This window comes from Saccopteryx bilineata, chromosome 3, assembly GCF_036850765.1.
Source record: "Saccopteryx bilineata isolate mSacBil1 chromosome 3, mSacBil1_pri_phased_curated, whole genome shotgun sequence".
Classification (NCBI taxonomy): Eukaryota; Metazoa; Chordata; class Mammalia; order Chiroptera; family Emballonuridae; genus Saccopteryx; species Saccopteryx bilineata.
Window position 1 is genome coordinate 258876036 of NC_089492.1, and position 19847 is coordinate 258895882.

Here is a 19847-nt window from a genome sequence, read left to right on the forward strand (position 1 = left end):
TTGGTGAACACTTTAAGGACATTACTCTTTTTCAGATTCTTATTGTATTAGCTTAAAGAGTTTGCTTAAAGGCTTTAATCACTGTGATGTATTAGTATACTTGTTTTTGGGTATCTGTTAGCATTGGCTATACTAATTTTGTGTTTGTTCTGTATTTTTTCCGTCTGCCTCCAAATTAGAATCTGGGAAACTAGGAAATCAGATAAGTGCAAATCTCAGCACACAAATTAAAAATAAAAAAGAAAAGGGGGATATGTTGTGGACTGTTAATGGCAGGAAGCCATTATAGATTCAAGGCTTAGCAAAAGGCTAAGTTCTTCCCCATCCATCTCCATATTTGGCTTTGATGCTGAGTATTTGCACCCACTCCACTTGCTTCCTTGGGTTGCAGGAAGCAATATACATGCCCTTCCTCTGACTCTGACTGTTTGTTTCAGATGTTTGTAAATTTCACTAATGTATCCTGTTTTTGCCTTGGGAGAGTTCCTGTCTTAGCATTTGATGTGCAACTTTGTATCAGGGTCCTTGATTTGCATAGGTCTATATAATAAAGTGAACTGGGGCTGTGAGGCACTCAGATACTGCCAGGCAGTTTGAAGAGTCCTCCCGGTCCCATCAGTTTTGTTCTGACAGAGTGTGTTTCCTTAATTCCGCACCGTTATTTGGAGCCGCGCTGGTCCGCGGCACTGAGGTATCAGTTTGAGCTGAGGCTGGGCTACAGCTGACCCTGGCAGGGACTGTTTGGACAGCACAAAGAATGCGAGGCCGGCAGCCACTCAGAGATATAGGGAGACATGTTGGAGAACAGTGAAGAGATTGGGGAAAACTGGACTTCTTATATGACAAAGACTCAGGGCTGGTGTAGGTATGAAACGGTTCTTCTGGAATACCTCCCATCATGGGAAGGCAATCCCAGCAGAGGGATTGGGTGGACAACACCACTAAGAACAGCATTTCTTTTCCCAGAAAGTCCAGTTTCTTTGTCTTTGGTTGAACTTTTCCCTGGGATTGGCCAGCCATAAAAGGTAGTCATTGGATGGAGCTTCTCAGATCATTTATTTTTTCTGATTATGAAGCCGGGAGTGGGGAGCAGCTGAACACGGCATGCTCGTGGTGTGAGTGCTGGCTTTGGGCGGAGGGGCGGAAGCCAGGGTCTGAGTGTGGGGAGAAGAGACGCACATACAAGGAACCGCTGAACTAGAAGGGAGGGAGAGCAGGGAGCTATAAGAGTAACTGCAGGAGGCAGGGGAGCAATTCAAAGGACGAGGACCCAATTTCCCTAAGCCCACCCCTTCCCTTGATCCCTTCTTTTCTTCTTTAAGTTAAAAAAAAATCCTCGAGGCAGCTCAGGTCAGAGGCGACAAGGATCCGAAGTCACAGGTGGGAGAGCCGCCTGCTCTGGCCAGCAGAGCCAGGTTCCGCCTAGACCGCAGCTCAGGCCTCCTCAGCCGTAGCATCAATGCCCGCGTAAGTGAAGTTCTCGAACAGCGACATGTTCACGTAGGCCTGGGGAGCACAGCAGGTTTTAGTGGGGGCCAGGGATGGGGGCCACTCTGGCCTGGAAGTCCTCAACTTCCACGTGGTTGGGGTATCTGGGGAGACACTGCTTTGTTCTGAAGACTGAATATGGGCCCATGGCCAAGGCTGGCCCCTCACCAACCCAGAACAGCAAGGGCATTAGACTACAAGTTGGAGGATCAAGTGAGAGGCCCTTGAAACAGTTGTTAAGAGTTTTTTTATGCATTCATTTAATGAATTGTTTGCTCATTCATTCATTTATTCATTCACTTATTCATTTATTTATAAGGCTATTTTTGACAGTTTACCCATTTATATGGTTATTTGATCATTCTCTAAGTCTTAAGACTTTATTAACTCGCATAGCTATTTAGTCATTAATTAATTCATAGGAAGAACTCTGAATTCACAAATGGATTACATTTTAATATATTTTTTATATTTATTGGATAATTCATTTATTCATATGGTTATTAAATTCTGTTACTTAATTCTGTTCATTCAAATGATTATATCATGTGAACGTATCATCCATCCACTAATTCAATTCTATTCATTCATTCATTCATTCATTCACTCACTGTACCATTCATCCATTCATCCATCTATCCATCCATTTGGTTAGTTGATCATTTATGCACTGCACTCTGGTTCTTTGACAAGTGAGGAGAGGTGTCCTCGATGAGGATGAGCTGATGGCTCCAGCAGAGGAGGACAGGTATATGGTCTAGGACTGGGGGTCTGGGGCCTGGAGAAGGATTTTCTGCTGGGGCTAGCAGTGGCCTTGGAACAGCTTAGAAAGGCCTAATGGCCAACCTATTGAGAGCTGGAAATGGGGGCTACATCCCAGCGCCCGGCCTAGCTGTGGTGACAACTAGTAACGGGGACAGGGGCCCAGAGCCTGATGCTGGTTCCTTTGTGAGAACATTCCTATAAGCCTTGTGAGCACTAGCCCTCATCAACTCCAGTCTCCTTACCTTCCTGGCTTCTAGCATTCGGCCCAGCTGCAATGCAATCTGGGCAAAGGGGGGTCGCTCGTATGGACGGTCCCGCCAACACTGACGCATCAGCTCATACCTGCAGATGGGGCGTTGTGAGGTAAGGGGTTGGGGCCAATGGGGTGATGGGGGTCACAAGGCTCAGGGCTGAGGCGACTCACACTTCATCATCACAGTTCCGAGGCTGCTCCATGCGGTAGCCCTGAGGCAGCTTCTCATAGAGCTCGGCACAGGTCATACCACAGTAGGGTGTGCCCCCTGAAGGAGGGGACAAAGCTCCCTCAGCCCAGGGCCCCAGAGTGCATAAAGTGGGGGCACCCTGGGGAAGGGGGTCACGGACTCACCAAGGCTCACGATCTCCCAGAGGAGAACCCCAAAGGACCAGCTGAAAAGAGGAGGATGCCCTAGTTACCTTTAGGCCATGGGGCCAGCAGTTTAGCGTCTACCTACCCCAGGCTTGCAGCCATCCCAGCCCCTGCATGGTCTATTCTGAGTACCTGGCCTTGGCCAGCTGTTTTCTCCCCTCCATTAAAACTTCTTCACAGACCCTCTCAGCTCAATGCAATCAAAGCTAACATTTTTATCGTGCATTTGCTATGGGCCAGATGCTGATCATTTTAATGTATGTGCTAATAATATATTTAACCCTCACACCAACCCTATGATATTGGTATTGTCATCTTCCCCACTTTATAGATGGAGTCACCGAGGCAATGGGAGGCTGGCTAGCTTGCCCAAGGTTACACGGCTAGTAAGTGGCAGGGATTCAAACCCTGGCAGTCTGACTCCAAAGCCCTTGCTCCTAACTGGCTCTTACAGTGTAACGACCTCTGTCATGTGAGTCAGGTGAGGTCGGGGTGGGAGTTCTAGTGGAGGGAGGGAATCTAGGGGGGATTTGGGAGTAGGAAGCAGGCGAGTGATGGTCAGAGGGGTGGTGGGTGTGGCAGACAGTGAGCAGGGCAAGCCAGCGTGGAGGGCTGGGCAGGCTAGGTTTCCCAGACAGGGGTAGGTTGTGAGTGGGGAGCACACAGAATGAGGCTTGGGGGTGATGTTCTGGTTAGGTCCTCATGTGGATGACCCTACCCTTTCGAGAGGAAGGTAAGAGCATTCCTGAGTGGTCTCTCCCCATTCACCCGGGCATCATCCACTGGCATCCCCAAACCTCTCTAAGGCATCCCCCAGTCTGTTAGACAAATACTGCCCTAAACTACCCCTGAGACACCTTCAAAAACAAAACTTCCTTTCAGCTAGCTCCCTTACCTTCCCACTAAGATGCTGGACATCACCAAGGTATACTCAAGACACACCTACATCTCACCTGTGCCACACCTGGAACACACCCTAGGGACATCCAGGTCATGCCTTGGACTCCCTGACATGTGTCTGAGATTGTCCAGGTCATGCCTGTGTGCATCCTTGGGAGACCAAGCCCTCCTACCCCATCCTGTCCCACACTTACACATCGCTCTTGGTGGTATAGACGCTGTAGTTCAGGGACTCGATGGCCATCCAGCGCACGGGGAGACGCCCCTGGAAGAGAAGGGTTTGAGGGGCTGGGTGAGGAGGAAGAGCCTCTGCAGAGGGATCTGGGGATCAGGGCCAGGCATGGAGCCCGAGAGGAAGACTGAGACTTACCATCGTCTTCTTCACATAAACCTCCTCCCCACGAGATAGGCCAAAGTCGGCAATCTTAGAGGCCAGGTTCTCTCCAACCAGCACATTTCGGGCAGCAAGGTCCCTATGGATGAACTGCAGGCATGGTGTGAAGTCAGGGAAGGCTGGGAATGAGCGAGCTCAGGTCTCCTGGGCCAGTGCGGGGTCTGACCCCACAGCCAGTTTGCACGGCCACCCTCAAAGCCTTTAGTAGTGCCTCACCCCCCCCCCCCCCGGCCACCCGAGCCTCCTCCTGGGTCAGCAGTGCCTGCCTGAGAAAAATCACAGAGCTGGCTGCTGTCCTCCCCCCCTTTCTGCGATCTAGCCTTGGCCAAGCTCAGGTGTATTCCTCTTCCTGGGTGGGCTTTTCTCCCGCTGACCTCATCGTACCTTCCCCTCTTTGCATGCTCCCTACCTCCCTCTCTCCCAACCTCACTCCTCCCTTATTTGATGAGAGTGGGGAAGGACCTTCTCTTGCCCAAAGTGACCCTTTCCCTCGAGTTCCAAGTCCCTTTCACTTGACCCTCCACCTTCCTCAGAGACCTTCTATCCATTACCCCCATCCTGCGTGCTGTGCCCCTCTGTTTTCAAAGATACCAAGAACTACCTTTAAAAGGCCTTCCCTCAGTCTCATGTTCCCCTACCACTGCTGTCCCTCACTCCTTTCATTCAAGTAGGGTACCCCTGAACTTGGGCTCCGGCCTCCACTCTCTGCTCCTCCTGTACTGTCTCCTCCCTCCCTTACTATTAGTGTCACATCTGGGGGGTGACAGTTTTCAGATTGTTGTGTCCAGCCCAGGCCTGTCCCGAGTTCTAGGCTGGCGTCTGAAACAGCTAACTCAACACCTCCACCAAGGTGTTCCTCAGGTGCTCCCAGTCAGTATCTCCTCCAGACCTGCAGCTCGTCCAGGCCACCACCTCGGGGTCAAGTCCCTCTCTTCATTCCTCAATCCCACAACCAGTTAGAGCCTGCTGATCTTACCTCCTGGGGTCAGCCGGTGGCCTCCCCTCCACCCTCTATGCCCCCTCCCTGCCCCACACTCACACACACACCTGCTTCTCACTCAGGTACTGCATGCCATTGGCCGCATCGCTGGCGAAACGCAACAGCTGCCGGGAGCTGAGGGTGGAGGCCGTCCCGTGTTCTCGGGCAAAAGCTGGGTCCGTTTCTAGGACCCGGCTTTTCCGCAGAAAATCTAGCAGGTTCCCGTAGGGGGCATATTCAATAGCAATATACAAGTAACCTGGGAGGACAGGAGATACATGGCGGTAGTTTACACACAGGAAACCTGAGGCGGCAGGAGCCCAATGGAAGCAGACAGAAGCCTGAAGCCTGAAGGAGGATGAATAGTGATGTTTAGGTAAGCGGAGGCTCCCTGCAAGCTACTGATGTGGAGGGAGTGATGGCTAATGACAGATGTTTGGAAGAAGGGTTAGGTGATAAGCTGAGGGCTCACCTCGGTTCTCACAGGCTCCCAAGAGGTTGATGATATTGGGGTGATGCCCCAGTTTGCACAGAACTTCCAGTTCTCCCGCAAAGTCACGATGGTCATTTTCAGAGGCGTATTCTGTATAAAGAATCCAGTATCACTTTTGCCAGAAATTTATTCTGGATAAAGGGCATGGGCTGGTAAGGGCTGAGGTCAGTTACTGGAGGGAGACAAGTGGAGCCTGTGATCTTTGGGGGAAAGAAGAGGGCCAGGGTTAGGGTCTAGGGTCATTCCCAGCAGACCTTTCAGCATCTTGATGGCTGCATTCATCTTGAGCCCGTCCTTCTTGATCATGGCCCGGATGACCTGGCCAAAGTTCCCCTCCCCGATGAGGTCCTCAAATGTGATGTCCTCCCACTCCAACACCGGGTAATTCAGAGGCTCGGGCTGTGGTTTTGGTCGCCGGGTCAGCGTCAGTGTGCCTGAACTAAACTGCAGGATGGTCTCCTCGCCCTTCACAGGATGGGACAGGTGGACAGACAGCCCATGCAAGAGGCACGGACAGGCAAAGTTTGGTTAGACAAATGGAGGCCCTGACAGAGGGCATCCCAGCCAGGGACACACACAAAGGACACATACTGAGACAGAATCATAGGAGGTGGGGCCATGGGTGGGCCACGGGTGGGCCATTGGGTGGACGGATGTCCATGGAGAGAGGCCATAGCCGGGGGGTCAGGTGTGCAGAGCACAGGAAGAACAAGGATGGGTAATATCGCTAGAAGCCACAATCTGAGTCAACGGGAAGATAACATTTCTAACATTTAAAATAGAAAGGCATGGGAATGAGTTGTGTTGGGAAGCAGTGAGCTGATCCCACAACCAGGCTTCTCTGTCACCAGGAAGGCTCTGGAGAGGATTCCAGCCTTGGGCAGGGGGGCTGGGGTTCACTTAATGAGCGCCTACTACACACCAAGCTCCGAGCTGCGGAGAGCCAGTGCAGGGACTTTCTGCTCCACAGTAGCAGAAGCAGAAATTACCACCGTCTACCCACTTGGCATCCGCCCCTAGCTCTAAAACCACCCTGGGGCTTAAAGATAGAAAGACCATAACAAAGAGGAACATGCCCTTCCCCCAACTTAGTAGAAGCTGAGCCACCTGGGCAGGGCTGATGGCAGGAAAAGGAAACAGTAGAAAGGACAAGGTTAGCTGCCAATATGAGAACTGGAAGAAGCATTAAGACAGCCATGATGGTGGGGCCCCCTAAGAGAGCTGAAGCCAGCTTGATGGGGAAGGGATGGGACATGAGTCACATGAACAGCTGAAGGCTCCCAGCAGCACATGCACATGAATGTTCTAGTGGTGGATGCATGCAGAGGCCCACATGGACATGTGCCCCTGGAGGGCCACACACAAAAGGACACAGGCATACACACATGGGGGTGCTCACAGGGTATCCACGCATGCACACATGGCACACACTCATGAACACTCACATTGCAGGCACATGTAGCAGGGGTATATCTTGATATAGGTTAGCATAATTTAAATGTTAAAGGCAGCTTTCCCACCTCCTTCTCCCAGCATCTTTACCCCTGACCTGCCCCCACCACAGCAGTGGCAGCTTTTTGCGCACCCTGCAGAGGGAGGGCCCACGCAGCCTGAACAAAGGAGCCGACTGGATCTCTGAAGGGAGTTGTTAAAGGCGTGGCAGAGACAATAGCTTTGGACACTAGACTTTGTAGCACAAGGGTCAGCTCTTGAAAGAGAAGACGGTCTTTTTTTTTTTTTTTTAATGCCAAAACTTGGCTGTAAATATCAAAAGCCCAGGCATGGAGGACCAAGGACAGAGTTCAGGTCCTAAGTGGCAAAGATGGCGATCTCAGAGGAGACAGGACCAGGGGTTGGAGGAGAGAGATGGGAGAAGGTGACAAGATGATATGGCACTGGGTCCCAGAAGATGAGCCAGCACCCTCGCCTCACTCCTAAGGACTACAGAAGCACAGAAAACTCAGACAGACTTGCAGGGGAGCCAGGAAGAATGGAGGCTTGTTTCCTTTCTCAAGGAGCAACAGGTGAGGCTACAGGCCTAGCACATCTCTAGGGTGGTAGATGGAGATGCGTAAGGGGTTGTAGCAATGGGTCTGAGGGTTATAGGATATGTTGTCCTCCACAGGGTACAGGGAAGCACCCCACAGTCCTTAAGTCTCCCCAGGGAAACCCTGGGATTTATAAGGATGGAGGATGGGATGAGTAGCTCACAGAATGACTAGCCTGCTGGCAGGAGGCCATAGGAGTGTGCAGATGGGAGCTGGCTCCCAAGTTGGGGAGGGGCTGCCAAGACAGAGGCCAGCATGAAGCCTGGTGCCCCCTCCATATCATCACGCTACGTAGGCTTAGATCATCTCCATGGAGAAGGGGGAGAATCCCGAACTGGTCACCGTGAAATATGGACACAATCCAGTTACTTTGAACAGGGAATATTAAGTATTTTACCACTAATAGCAATGGGCTCATGAGTTCAGCTTTAGAGAAATAAAACTATATTTTATGCCTTTGAATGTCATTTAGTGTAATTTTATACCTGTGACAAACATGCACCCATGCACACACGCAGACACATTCACTCGGGTGTGCAAACACATACACTCGGGTGTACATGGGTAGAAACATCTACACAGATGGTCTGCATGCACGTGCCCCAGGCTGGCACAGGCAGGTGACTGACCGATCCCGACTGGTAGGTGAAGGTGCGTCTGCGGTGCAGGCAGCTCCTGCGGATGCACACGAGGGTTAAAAGGGCGGCTAGGATGGTGAGGCAGGTGGCAGACATGGAGCCCACCACAGCCAGGATCAGCTGTTGATCTAGGTCCTCTTTAGCTGCCCGGATCTCTTGGACTGGGCCCTCACTCTGTAGCCCTGGACACAAGAAGACAGGCAGATGATGGGGACACCTGGATAAGGAAACCCAGAGGCCACCATAGGTCACATAGAGGGAGAGGTCAGAGATTTCAGAACCAGGGAGGGATCAGGGATGTCACGCCTAGGGCCAGTGGGTGACTGGAGTGACATGATTATCCCAGCACTAGGACAGCAGATCATAAGAAGGGACGGGACATAAGGGGCTGCAGTGGCAGGACTCATGTCACTTGTTGGGAGGGATGACCTGGCTCTAAGGAAGGGGGTCACATGGAGGCAGAGATTAGTGAGACTGACCCCAGGGCCCAGGAGTCCCCACAGGCCCTGCCCTCTCACCGTTGCCCAGGGTGGACTCTTCTACCATATTGCTCCAGTCACCGGGACCCTGGGCCCTGGCCCGCACACGGAAGAGGTAGCGTGTGCTGGCGTTGAGGCCGCGGACTACGGTGCTTGTCTCCTCGGGCCTGTCCACATCCATCCACAGTGGGTCTCCCGAGCCCCCAGCCACCTGCATCTCCACGATGTACTTGGATATAGGCCCAGCCGGAGCCTCTGGGCGCTGCCAGGTCAGCTGGATCTCAGAGTCGGAGAGGGCCTGCGCATGGAGGTGTTGGGGGGCTGGGGGCCCTGGAAAGGTGGGGATGGAAAGGCAGGACTCAGACCAAATTATGGAGCTGTGGCGTCAGGCAGAAATCCACTCTAGTGGTGCCCCCTCGGAGGACCCCAGAATGGGAGTTGCCCTGTCAACCTCCTCCTTTCCTCTGGGACTGCGTTCCTCTCCCCGTGGTCTCTGCCACCTTGGAGCTTCTGCTTCCCTGTAATCTCCTTATATCCCAAGTCTTCCCCCTGTGCTAGGGTCCAGGTCCTCCCATTGTGCCAGGTCCTCCCACGCCCCCCGTGCCCTGTGCTCTCTGTCTCATGTCCTCCCTGTGTCCATGTCTGCCTGATGCCCTAGGTCCTCCTATGGCCATGTTTTTCACATGCCCTGGGTTTTCTTCACACCCATCCAGTCTCCTGTAACCTCCCATGTCCCTTGTGGTCTTGTGTCCCCTGTGGCCCCATCCTCCCCTCATTCCAAGCCCATCCTCCCTTCTTGAACATACCGCCGAGGGGCAGAAGCACACGGGCGGGGGGTGAGGCAGGGCCCAGGTGGGTGCAATGGTAGAGCCTCACATCCAGCTGATAGTGGGTGCCAGGCGTGAGTCCGGTCAGGAGGGTGGTGCGGGCCTGGGGGGACGAGACGTTCTCCCGCCGCTCCTGTCCCCGGGCCCCGTCCCACAGGCGCAGCAGGAAACCATCGCCCACCAGTGGCCCAGGCAGCGAGGGTAAGGACCAGCTCACTCGCAACCGGTCAGGGCCCTCCACATTCCAGCCCTTCAGCCATGGCTGCAACAAGGGCTCTGGGGCCAGAGGTCAGGGGTCAGCACTGTCTAGTAGGTCCCTGGGGCTAGACATGACAGTGGTCCCCAGGTGACAGGGTGACAACCTCTAGTGGGAAAGGCAGGGGCCCGTGAATAAGACTTGACAAGTCCTGAGTACACAGAACAGTAGCCCCTGGGGGACAGGAAGGGGTGACTCTTGGCCTCTCACCAGGACAGTCAGTGGTCATGAGGGTTGGAGGGCCCCAGGCCCCCTCCCCGCCTTCCCCTGGCCGGCTTAGCTGCACACGGACGTTGTATCCTGTCTTCGGCCTCAGGTTCATTAACGTCACGTTCTCACTGGGGTCCACTGGGGATGGGGTACCACAGTACACATCATTTCGTCTCTTCCAGGGGCCACCATTCCCCCTCAGCCCTCTCTTCCCCTTACACCACTCCCCCTCCCCTCCACTCCCCCTCCCCTCAGTATTACCTGTCACCCTGTCCCGCCAGCTGTCTCCCCACTCACCCACAATGGCGGACCAGGCCATGGTGCTATCCTGGGGCTGGTAGTGCAGGCGGACAGAGGTAATGGGCCCGTCCCCGGAGTAGGAGACCAGCGGGGACACCACAAGCTGGCGGCTCTGCTTGGCCAGAAGTCTAGGAGCAGTCAGGGGCACTGGGGGCTCTGCAGGGAGACCCAGGGTAAGGTATGGCCTGGAAAGCCCCCCCCCCCCCGTGAAAGACATGAGCAGATTCTTGTGTTCTGACCAACAAAGACACCCAGGCTCTCAGTCTGGATCTGGACCGGGAAGACCAACCTTGAAGATGACCAGAGTGGCCAGGGCCCGAGGAGAACAGAGTTCTGCTCCCCTGGGCAGCGTGGGGCACAAGGCTCCAGCACTATAATACATGTTTAAATGCATCACCTAATTTACTCTTCATAGCAACCCTATCAAGTGAGCACTGATGTCCTCATTACTTGCTTAAGGTGATGAAGCGAGGAATCTGTAGAGTAAGGATTAGAACCCAAGGTGTCTGGGCCCAAAGACTGGGGAAAATGAGGAGAAAGCCTGGAGGTGGAGCCCCACACTAACATTTCCTGGTAGTGGAGGGGGGCTGCAGACAGGTGGGTGGGGGGTGGTGAGTCAGGGGGGGAAGAGTGAGAAGAGAGAAGTCTGGGCTTGTGCAGGGAGCAAGGACTGTGGGGAGCGGAGGGCAGGAGAAACCAAGAGGTGGCAGGGGGTGTGAAAGGTCGAGGCTTATGGTGCTGGCGAAGGTGAAGGGACAGCGGACCGGGTGGGCATGCTCCGTCCCGAGCAGTCCTGGGCACTGGTAGTTCCCTCCTCGTTTTGCCTCAGGGAGGCTGGCACCCTAGGCTGGCGCAGAGTGCTCTGTCAGAGGGGAGCAGCACCCCAGAGGCAGAGTTAGAGGCCACTGTGGTGTCTGTGGGAGGGGAGAGGACACGCATGGCAGGCAGAAGGCCGGTGAGGCCAGAGGGTGTTTCTGGGGAACAGGATGTCCTTTCCCGATGGGACTGAGTGGCGCTCCCACCCTGACACTGCCCAGCCCAGACCTCTGGTTGATCATATGCCTTCTCCTTTGCCTGGTGCTGGGCTGTGACCTTCGATGCCCTTGCCCTTCCTGCTATGATGCCCAGTCCAAGCAGCATCAGCTAGTGCCCACTCTGCCTGCTGTCCATCCTCCATGGGCATCACTGACCTTTTTCTTTAAAATTTTTATTTAATTGTGTTTACATAGATTCTAGGGTCACCCCGAATGCATCCCCCCTCCCCTATGTGTCCCTCAACATCTCCCTTGCCCCCTCCCCACAGCATCACTGACCTTTGATGTTGACCTTGAAGCGCCGGCTGTCTTGACCACCAGACGTGGACACACGGCATTCCCAGAAACCACTATCCCCAAGAGCCAAACGCGGCACCTCAAACTCGGCTGTAGTTCTATCTGGCTCCACAATGGCCTTGGTAGACTAAGAAAGACAGGGGGAGGGGACAAACCCAAGACAATGTACATCTGTCTGGCAGATACTGACGGGCCTAGACTGATGAGGGGACAGAGGCCAGGAGACACAGCCCTTCAAAGATCAGCTAGACCCCATTTGACCCGTGTTCAGGCCAGTGGACAGAGCTTGCAGGAAGCCCTGAGAGGTCAGAGGTCTGAGGGGCCAACTGTGAAGCTGGTGGTCAGGGGGCTGACCAGGAGGACTGTGCCATCTGGCTTGCGGAGCTCCATGCTGCCCCGTACTGGGAAGGGGTTCCCTGCAGCTGCACAGTTGATCCGGGGCATCGTCCCCAAGTTGAACTCCAGTTCTGAAGCCACGTCTAGGATCTGGGGGATCCGATCTGGCAAGAGAGAGGGTACTTATCCTGGAGCCATCACAGGGGCAGACATGAGTACCCTTTGTCCTGTAAAGTGCATCTCAGTGGAGGCACTGCATCTGCCTGGTCACTCAAGCCTGAAAGCCAGCAAGGTCCTGTGTGAGTCCAGGCTCTCGTGCCGCACCGCTGATCAGCTGCCGTCTACCTCCTGCACCCTTTGCTCCCTAAGATCCTTTCATAACGAAATCAGGGCCCTCACAGCTTCAGCCTCATGGCCAGAACACTGGTTCAGGCCTCATTCATTTCTGGGCCCCGCCACAGATCATCTGGGGTCTCCCATTCCACTCTCCACCCAGCAGCGGGGGTCCTTTCTCAAACACAAGCCTGACCATCTGTGCGTCTTCAACAATTCCTTCCTGCTCCTGTCATACTAAGGGCAAACCATTCAAAGTCCCCAAATGTGACCACTTTGAACCACTACTCCCCAGCCACCCCTTCCTCCACTGTCCTGGTACCCGGGCCTTTGCCCATGCTCTTCCTCAGCCATTTCTCTTGTCCTTCATCCCATCTCAGATCCTGTCTCTTCCCAGAAGCCCTTTCTGACCCCCTCATATTGGTCAGGGCCTCCGCTGGGCTACCACCCACTCTGAGCTGCTGTTCATCTCTATGGATGGTGTAGACTAGGAGGTGAGAACTGCTTCCAGACCATGAGCTCCCTGAGGGCAGGGCCCTAGCAAATTAACAGCGAGATGTGTCTGGTGAATGTTGGCTTGGCTTGAAGGATCTGAGACTCGTGTTCATACCTGACTTCTCACAGTGTACTCCATGCCACCCAGAGGGGCAGACGCAGCCACTGAAGCGGTCACAAGTGCCACCATTCTGACACTGGCACTGGAGGGAGCAGTCAGCCCCAAAATGACCAGGGGCACAGGCTGAGAACAGAAGAGGTTTGGTTGGAGGGGCACAGGTCAGAGGGCAACAAAAGCGGAGCTGGGCCTAGGTAATGATGCACTGGGTGGTGTGGGCACCGGTCAGGGGAGCAGGGGACTGTGGAGGGCATGGTGTACTAGTCAGGGCCAGAGTAAAGGGTCCAGGTCAAGCCTGGCCAGCTCTCTGGGTCAGGGACTATGAAGGGTGGTTTGTACATACCTTCCTGGCACTGGCTTCCTCTCCAGCCTGATCCACAGGAACAGCCATAGGGATCTGGGAGGCAGAAGGTGAGACCCCGGCAGCCTGATGCACTTGGGCACTGCTCCTGGCAGTTCTGCCCAAAGCGGCCCTCTCTGCAGGCTGGAAAGAGGAAATGTGGGGTAGGGGCCTCTGCTGGGTCCCGGGTCTGGGACCTACTCGCACTTTCACTCTTCAAGCTCTGTCCTCATAGTTGATGGCTTGATAGGTTGATGGGTTGATAGGTCTTCCCCTCCAACCCCAAGCATACTCTCCTGCTAGGTCCTAGCTCCCCCTCCCCCTTACCTCGCTCGCAGCGGGTACCAGTGAATCCGGGGGGACATACACACTCTCCATCCCAGTCATGGCAGACACCTCCATGCAGGCAGCCTGGGCATTCCTTGCTACAGCCTGGTCCCCAGCGCCCTGCCCTGCAGCCTGGAGGAACGTGTTTTCAGCAGATGGCCCTCTGACCCCTGACCACTGCTGCTGAGGAGGGCAGGCCTGGGGACCCACAGGAAGTACCCACAGGGCTCCTAAGTCCTCCCATACCCCCCACCACCTCTGTTCTCTGCCCCTAACCCCGCACGATGAGCCGAAAGAAGGCGCTGTCCAGGGGACTGGCTTCCAGGTAGGTGGCACTGTAGATGCCGCTGAATGACGGCTGTGCATCTGGGAGCTGCAGTAGGAACCGCCCATCCTGGGCCTCATGCCAGTCCAGGGTATAGAAGTAGGATCCTGGGAGCATAAGCGGGTCAGGGGCCTCAGCACCATGTGATACCTGGTGTCCCCTCCCTCTGCTCATCTCTGCTCAGATCATCTCAGTGTATATCACGCACTGTCAATGTCTATCATCCAACCTGGGATGGCACTGGTGAGTGTTTGTACCCAAGCTGGAAAGCTGGGAAGCATCCTCTCTCCATCTACCAGATGCTCAGTAAGTCACAGGTCCTGCTCAGTCTATCTCCTCTCATCTGCTAAAGTGCCCTCTTCTCTCCGGGTCCACTGCCACCTGCCACCCTGTTCTCCACTTCCCATAGCCTCCTAAGTGGTCAGTCTCTCTGCTTCCAGTCTCCCCCTTTCCCATCCACCCTCCACTCAGCAGGAAGTGGGGGTTTTTTTGTGGTTTTTTTTTTTTTTTTTTTTTGCAACAGGCTGCTGCTCAGCTTCTTACTTAATCTCTTCAGTTGTTCTCCACTGCCCTCAGGACCCCATCCAGTTCCCTAGCACATTATTGCCACCCATTTGGCCATTGCATAGCCCTCTAACCCCGTACCTCTCCACACCCTGCCTGACTCTAGCATTCCTTAATTCCTGAATTGCTGGTTTCTCTTTCTGCCTTTGCTCTCCCTCCTTTGTTTGCCTAATTATCATTCTTCTTCTAGTCAGGAATTTCTCCCAGGAGCACTGCCTCTAGGACCTGCAGACCCTCATATTAGACCAGTGTCCCTGTCCCTACCCACCCCCTGCTTGCCTCTTTGCTCAGGACTGAATGGAGACTCTAGGGAGCCTAGGTCATCCTGACCATCCACGTCAGTACAGAGGGCTTGGAGCTCAGGAGGCAAACGCTTTGGCCTAAGGGAAGAGTCCTCTTCCCTCAGGAACCCAGGGACCCAAAAGGCAGCCAATGGGCTGTGGGTCTGAGGGTTGAGGCAGGAATCTTTGGGACAACAGAGAAAAACAGCTTCCTCCATGGAGTGGCTGAGCTCCCCAGGCTTGGCCAGGCCCCAGCAAACAACTAGACAGTGCCTAGAAGAGGCTAGACTTTCCCTGCCTCTGCTGGGACTTATATACCATTATTCTCTTCTTCTCCATGGGGATTGCTGTTCCCCACCGTGTGGGCTGTGTACCTGCTAGCTCCCGGGGGAGAGTCAAAGATGAGGGTTTAACACAGTGCTAATTTGGGGATTACTGGGAAGGAGGTAGGTGACCACGATGCCACTGGTCCTCTTGGTGCAGTAGGAGGACAGCTTGGAGGCAGAGATGGATGCAGGTGTTTCCATGGACCTGGTCCAGGACCAAGAGGGCCCTGGAGGTTGACCAGGGGGTAAGGGTAACAGGTGTGTGGGAGTGACGGGTGTGTAAGGGGCCAAAGTTGTGTATGCCCAGGGACATGGAGGTGTTGGGGTGTCAGATCTATGGGTTTACCTGCCCAACCAGCTCAAATGCTCCCCTCACCGTTCCTCTTCCAGATCACATCTGTCTGTTTCTCCTTGAGCACACGTGCAGAAAGCACAGCCGTATCACCTCTGTTCACTGTGTGTGTGACTTTGTCCGGGAGCAGCTGGGCTGCAGGGTAGATGGAGGGTGGGGGTCAAAGGTCAAGGGCAACCCCTACTCTCCCCCGTGACAGCAGGCCAGACTCACCTCCGGGGTTGTTGTGCACGTAGAGGACACTGGTGCGTCGTGCCCCTGAGCCGCCCACACAGGAGAACACGCCCACTAGGTCGGAGGGCTTCGAGAAGCGGTGCAGCGTGATCCGCTGCGACCCATTGCGGGTCAGCTGCGGTGGCGACGGGGGCGGAGGTGTGCGCACGATGCGGTCGTCCTTCTCCAGCAGCAGGGCCGGACCCCAGGCGTCTGAGCCCCTGCCGGCGCCGGCTTCCCCGGACACGCAGGTCAGGTAGAACCGGTGTGGCTCCGTGCGGCGCAGGTCGGCCAGCAGCGTCAGGTCCACTGCTGCACCTGGGAGGGGACAGCAGTCCTCAGATCTGACCTGGGCCCCCAGCCTTCATCCCTTCCCACCCCCTCTCCCCTACCTTCAGACTCTGCATTTGAGCAGGCATTTCCCTCCCTTCCTGCCCCTGCCCAGTGCACTGACCCCTTACCCTCAAGCCTCTTCTACTGGAAGAGCAAAAACAAAAACAAAGCCCCTGCCCCGGCCTCATCCCCTTCCTTCTGCCAGATGGCTTCCCCGTGCAGCCCAGCTTTGGAAAGAATGATCTATGCTCCCTGTCTCCGTTTCCTTTTGTGCCCTGTCCTTCCCCTTTTCCCGACCTGTCTCTCAAACTGCTCTGTCAAGGGGAGCTGCTCTCCCTGCCCTCCTCTATCAGGGTACAGGCTGGAAGAGAGTGCTTTGGAGGGACCCCTCCCTGTTACTCTAGAAATCTACACGTTTGCTGTGCTGGGATTTAAGGCCGGAAAGGCTGCATTCTGCAGCCAGGTGGTTGTGGGACAGAAAAGAAGAAAGCTGTGGGCCCAGTAAAAAGCCAGAGACAGGGCAGGCTTGGGCAGACGTGGGGCCAACATGCAGAGAAACAAGGTGGGCCTTGGGTCCCTGCCTCCCATAGAACTCCTGGCTGTGCTGGGGGACAGACATAGACACACCTATCCAATGCGGGGTGCCTCGCAGGGAAGCACAGAGGATGCGTGCCTGACCCATTAGGGCTGCCACAGGGGTTGAAGACTGGCCTTCCAGGAGATGAAGACCCCCTGGAGAGTCAAAGCCTGGCAGGAGGACAGAGAAGGGTGAGGAGAATGGGCAGAGGGAGAGGCCAGTGGTAGGAAAAGGTGTTCTAGGCAGAGGATGCAGCCCAAGTAAAGACATGGAATAAAAAATATTATGGTGCGGACAAGGTAATGTCCAAATTCAGTGTGGCTGGGGCATACAATGTAAAGCAGAGAGTGGGGGGAGGCCGGCCAAGCAGAGCTGGAGTCCAAGACTGACCGTGGTGAGCCCTGTGAGACTCCTCAGCCCCATGACCCCACACCCTCTGAGCCCTTCCTTCTCTGGTCCCACCTGTTAACTGCCAACTAATTAGTTTAAATGCCTCTTAGCTTATCAATTAATACTCTTCGAAAGTCTGCCATGGGTAAATGAAGTTAGCATTTGCTGATGGCCTGCCATGTGCCAAGCACCTGATTTCCAAGGGACCCTTCACACCCTTCAGTGAAGCTGACGGTCTTTCCATTTACAGAGGTGGGTAATAACTATCCAAGAGACTTCCCTGAGCAATCTCCTTGACTCCGTTGGCCTTACTGTCACCTCTGAGTCAGCAACCCTGGTACAGCCTCTCAGCGTGGGCCTGCTTGTCCATTAGCTTTCCTCAAACCTGTTTCTGTTCATTGCTCCCTGACTCAGCGGATGGCACTGGCCACCTGAGACACACTAACTTCGCAATCATCTCATACTCTTGCTGTCATAATAATTCATGTTTATTGGAGGTCAATTGTATACCAGGCACTTAACTTATGATCTCTCATTTTATCATCCCAACTATCTGAGGAAGTGGGTGCTATTACTCAGATTTTATAGCCAGGGAAGGAAGATTCAGAAAGTACTTGCCCAAGGTCATACAGCTAGTAACTGGCAGAGAGCAAGGCTGTCTGATTCTAAAGTCCACACTTTTAAGCATTATACTGGCTGCCCTGATCAGTCACAAAATTCTGCAAATCTTAGTTCTTCAAAGCCTCTTGGCTTTATCTGCATCTCCAAGCCTGCCCCCTTCCCAGCCTTCACCCTTACTCATCTGGAACATCCCAATAGCCACACCCCTCCTTTCTCAACTCATTTTTCAAAATGATCCATCTAAGACCTTGTGACTATCTAGCCTACAACTTCCCTGGCTCCCTATTGTCCTCAGGATGAAGAGCATGCTCCTGAGCCCCAAGCTGACCACAAGTTTCCCTTCCTGCTGTGTTCCCTGCAGGAGCCTTCCCTCTCAGGCACTTCCATGCCTCTGAGACTTGCACCTATTGCTGGTGGCCTGGAATGAAGACCACTGGTTTTAGTGTGAAGTCTTTCATGACCCCTTTTTTATCTACTGCCCAAGGTGGAGTAAGTGCTCTTCTGGAGTTCTTTATGCCTATGTGCTTAGCCCTCACCCCACATCCTATGTCCCCCATTAGACTGTGGACCACTCAAAGGCAGCCTGTGTGTTCTAATCCTTTTTGGCTAGCCCACTGACAGGATCAGCTACCACTTAAGCCCTGACCACTTAAGCCACACATTGTGCCCCACATAAATCACCTTATTTAAGCCCCATAACAGCCATAGGAGGTCAGCATCGGTTAATCTTACTGTGCAGATCTGGAGGCTGCCTGCCTCTCGACTAATGGCCCACCACTTAACACAGCGCCTGGACTATTGTTGGTTCTTGATGAATGTTTGTCAAGTGAATAATTAAATGAATGCAACACCATGACCATATGAGCACTCACGGAAAACTTTGTAGGCCCTGCTGTTCCGCACTGATCCTAAGAGCCAACACAATCAATGGCTGTTCCCACTGCAGCCTCCCCTTCCCAATCCCCAGCTGCAGTGATTTCTAGTGCCGGATCCCACTTTCTAGGTTTTCCTGGCCCTGACCCCACTTTCTAACTGATCACAGTATGGATGAAAGCGATGGCAGTGATGATAGAATTTACTGGGGGAGAACCAGGGCCTTGAGGGGCGGGGTTGTGGCTGGCCTGGGGAGACTTACCAACATGAGAAGCCAGGAAGATGATGAGGAGCAGCAGAGGGGGCCCCAGCCAGACCATACTCCAGAGGCTGACCAGGACAAGCTGGGCCCACGGTCAGTGACTCTGGGTCTGGCTGCTCAGCCTGTGCTAGTCAGGGAGTGCTGGTGCTGGGGAGGAAGAGGAAATGAGGTGGCTTGGCTGGGAGGGGTGGCAGGGGAGAGGGGTGGGAAGGATTTATCCTGCTTCTGGGCTTCCAGGCCCCCCTGGTCTGATCCTCGCAGGCTGGGAATGGGTGTGGCCTAGAAAAGCCTCATGTGGGGTCACTGGAGGTGGGGGGGGGGAAGATTGTGGTAAAGACAGACCTGGAGACCACTGGACTGATTTTTCCATGTCTTCTCTCCTCAGTCCTCAGTCTTGCCAGCCCACAGGAAGCAGGAAAGGGAGGAAGCCAGTGGCTTCCGCCTATTGAGGAGGGATGGGGGGGGGTATTGTTCTGGGGTCTCCACTCCCGCTCAGCACATACACACAGTACAACTTACATGATTTCTTCTGGGCCCCAGAACAGTTACATGGGTGTCCTAGAGAGCAGTTCACACATGTCACACGAGTGTCTTTGTGGGCCCATAAAAGTCGCTCTCAGAGAGTAATGCTGGTGGCCAAGGCCAGGCAGGTCCACACTGGACTCGGGCAAACAGTAGAGAAACTGCGGAGTCAGAAAGCATTGGGCTATTCCCGTTTAATAGTCTCGCAACAGTGGATGAGCAAACAGGCAGGGGAAACCCACTTCTCAGGCAAATAAACAGGGAAAAATTACCCCTCACAGCAGCAGGTGAGCCATCAGGAAAACCACCTCCGAAGGAAAGTACCCGTAGCCTTGTATAGGCTACACACATGTAGCTTTCTGCCACATGCTCACACACTAATCATGCAAAATGCTTGCAGCCAGAAAACAAGCGAGCAAGCTTAACCACAGCTATTTTCCCTACACCTTCCAAAGACCCCACCTCCTAAAACAATCATACTGGGCATTATGATTTCAGGGGATGAATTTGGGGGGACACAAAC

General features: G+C 54.1%; 1 protein-coding gene across 1 annotated transcript; it reads right to left on the minus strand.

The window, feature by feature from the left end:
• Nucleotides 1-1037: 1037 nt before the first annotated feature.
• Nucleotides 1038-19198, minus strand: TIE1 (tyrosine kinase with immunoglobulin like and EGF like domains 1). Its single transcript, XM_066269436.1, has 24 exons — nucleotides 19145-19198; nucleotides 18803-18949; nucleotides 15747-16064; nucleotides 15558-15668; nucleotides 13962-14117; nucleotides 13686-13817; nucleotides 13362-13502; nucleotides 13016-13144; nucleotides 12091-12236; nucleotides 11719-11863; nucleotides 10403-10561; nucleotides 10106-10243; nucleotides 9619-9915; nucleotides 8852-9142; nucleotides 8325-8515; nucleotides 5902-6112; nucleotides 5627-5737; nucleotides 5223-5413; nucleotides 4152-4265; nucleotides 3976-4046; nucleotides 2861-2901; nucleotides 2678-2774; nucleotides 2496-2595; nucleotides 1038-1506 (listed from the first exon to the last, which is right to left on the minus strand). Exons 2-24 carry the CDS (start codon nucleotides 18858-18860, stop codon nucleotides 1435-1437), a joined length of 3420 nt encoding a protein of 1139 aa, XP_066125533.1. The 5' UTR covers nucleotides 18861-18949; nucleotides 19145-19198; the 3' UTR covers nucleotides 1038-1434.
• Between the last annotated feature and the right edge of the window lie 649 nt (nucleotides 19199-19847).

Excerpts from the sequence above, each read along its gene's own strand:
- TIE1 (XM_066269436.1), bottom strand. The coding sequence starts at position 18,860 with ATGGTCTGGCTGGGGCCCCCTCTGCTGCTCCTCATCATCTTCCTGGCT. Across the intron at positions 12,237-13,015 it reads AGTACACTGTGAGAAGTCAG|ATCGGATCCCCCAGATCCTA; the intron begins GTATGAACACGA and ends CTCTCTTGCCAG. Across the intron at positions 10,562-11,718 it reads CTTCAAGGTCAACATCAAAG|AGCCCCCAGTGCCCCTGACT; the intron begins GTCAGTGATGCT and ends GTCTCCCTGCAG.